Source organism: Montipora capricornis, chromosome 2, assembly GCF_036669925.1.
Source record: "Montipora capricornis isolate CH-2021 chromosome 2, ASM3666992v2, whole genome shotgun sequence".
Classification (NCBI taxonomy): Eukaryota; Metazoa; Cnidaria; class Anthozoa; order Scleractinia; family Acroporidae; genus Montipora; species Montipora capricornis.
Window position 1 is genome coordinate 6,491,744 of NC_090884.1, and position 2,500 is coordinate 6,494,243.

The 2,500-nt window shown below is 37.8% G+C and overlaps 1 protein-coding gene across 1 annotated transcript in view; it reads right to left on the reverse strand.

Annotated features, from left to right (window-relative positions):
* LOC138038640 (coatomer subunit epsilon-like) overlaps positions 1 to 2,500 on the reverse strand; it is a 19,814-nt gene that overhangs the window by 8,813 nt on the left and 8,501 nt on the right. Inside the window, exons 6-7 of the mRNA XM_068884626.1 lie at positions 1,687 to 1,736; positions 493 to 546 (exon numbers count right to left, since the gene is read on the reverse strand). Coding sequence (XP_068740727.1) covers positions 493 to 546; positions 1,687 to 1,736 — 104 coding nt within the window. The remainder of the gene's footprint in view (positions 1 to 492; positions 547 to 1,686; positions 1,737 to 2,500) is intronic.

A 2,500-nucleotide genomic window follows, 5' to 3' on the forward strand; every position in this document is an offset into this window, starting at 1 on the left:
GATTTTTGCCCAGGATCTCCAGCTTAATATTCTATTAAAAATATGACTCCAAGCCCATTACAACTGCCCCTGGGGCTGCACTCAGAGATCATACAGTACATGGGCAACAAAAAGCCTGCCAGATGTGACTTAACACAATGTACACACTTTATGCCAAATCACGACGAGCCATGTGCTTCACAATTTACAAAAATTTGGTTTATCAACGGAGTTGATAATGTAAATTGACCACCGTACAGAGATTCTTTTAGAATCTCTGTAAGGTGGTCAATTTACATTATCAACTCCGTTGATAAACCAAATTTTTGTATACTACTTCCCCACCGACGCAGCACCACAGTTTCTTTAGAAACTACCCCTTCATTCCTTGCTTCACAATTTAATCTGCAGGACTGCAAGAAAAGGTTATTAGCATGGCAAATAAATAAACCTTTTACCTTTACATTATTATTATAACATTTTACAGAATACAGAAACTGATTAAAAGCTCACTTGGCAAGGTCTACTCGGTCCATGGCAAGGTAGATTTGAACTTGCAGAGAAGAGCTACAAAGGTAAAAATACACAACAGAGGCTAAAATCAAACAAACCAAAGAAAACAACTAAAAATTTAGAGCCACATCAAAGAAGGAAATGTACAGTTGGCAAGAAAAACATAATGTCAACTTGATCTACAGTGTTTCTGCAAATGCTGCTGCAGCAACAAGACTGACTTCAATTAGGTAGTACAGTAATTTTTTGGGTTTTGAGTAAAGATGCAGTTGAAATGTACTCAAGTAATCCCTGAGAATTTTCAAGATTTCACATTTCAAAATCTTTAAAAGAAATTGCTTCCGAGCCCATTAAACTTCACACTTTCTGCTTTTGGAGAGCATTTTCAACAACTTTGTTTTGTATTTTCAACAACTTTATACCAGATAACGTATATTGTCATTCAAAATTACAGAACTGAAATAACTTTAAAGCACAGGAATTTGGCAGTCGGTGCTCCAGATAAGATTTGGAGGCAGGATTTCCAAAAGTAATCTGCAGGGGTCAAACTGCAGTCAGTTTTAGGGGGTATTTGCACAGTATGTTTCCTTAAGTCTATTCCTTGATTTGGTGGGTCAGGTCTTCAGCTTTGTCAGGTTTTTGACCCACCTCTTACAGTATCTGGCTCACTGGCAGTGTCAAGGAAGTTCATACAGGTAAAAGTAAGTTAGGGTTAGAAAAGTAAGTTCATGGGGAAATTAGAAGGATGACATTTCCAGCATTAGCATTAAAGACTCTGTCGAACAGCATGCATAGCCTGCCTTGACTCAGGTTTCGTAGTCCATGAAGACTCCACTGACCATCTTACACTGTACGATGGCAACTTGCGGATATTTAAATGAAGACTTCAGAGACCTGAGCCACGCAAGTCAGTTCGGGATCACTGGAGTTTGATAATTATTATTGCCAGATAAACATTAGTATAAGAGCGGTGCTTTGCTCTACTTATTGAAAATATACATTTCTGTTCTTGAAGCCAACTTTTCTTTTGTTCACTTGTAAGAAAGGACACAAATTGTCGCTTATTTTCTCCGGAGTGGCTCCATCATAAAAACATATTTAAAAATGCACACAAAGCATCCTGTTTGACAAAGAGTCTTCAAGATAATAATATTGTTATAAAGTTCTGTAGTCAAACAGGTTTCCGGTGCTTACCATTCTAAAGACTCTGACTGGTGGAGACAACGTAATGCAGACTCATAATTCTGTGTTAACAGCAAAACCTCAGTTAATATTAATGATTTTATTGTGAACAAGATGTTCATTACTGTTCATCATGTCCAAATCCTAATGGCTTAATGCCACCAGCCAAAGAGACAATCACTCAAGCTAAGGCATGTGCAGTTGTTTGCAAGGTTCATACAGTACTAGAGTTACATGCAACAGTTCCTGGACAAAAAAAAAAGGCCTGAAAGTGGAGTAGTGAGCTTTAAGGCCCAAGTTCATCATGCAGGTATCTCATACCGTGGAACAATTTTCATTCATGTACATGTATATGAAAATCCCACAAAAGCTGAAATTCATCCAATCAGATCGCTACTATAAGCAATAAAAACTTTTCAATACAAAAACAAAGGTGGGAAAGCCTGTCAGTTGTACACTGTGGGTGGGCCTTTAAACCATAACCCTAACTCAACTAACAAAACTTTCACACTAATTCAGGGAATCAATCCCAAGGCACATCGGCAGAAGGTCTGAGCTGTCACAACTAAAGTGTCAAACCTACTCCCCTGTTTTTTATTATTACCATTATTTTTCAAGGGTTTGATGACCTCCTATTACATGTACAGTATAACTATGGTAACTGTACATCAGTTTAGCAGCCTTAACCTCAAGTCTTTCACAATCTTTAGGGAAGAATGCTCCCCACCCCGTGCCAGGACTCCTTCTCAACTACATGTAACCTAACTAAAGCAACAAGTCAGTAATAATAATATTATTATTAACAGCAATCAGGATTGTAAGACGA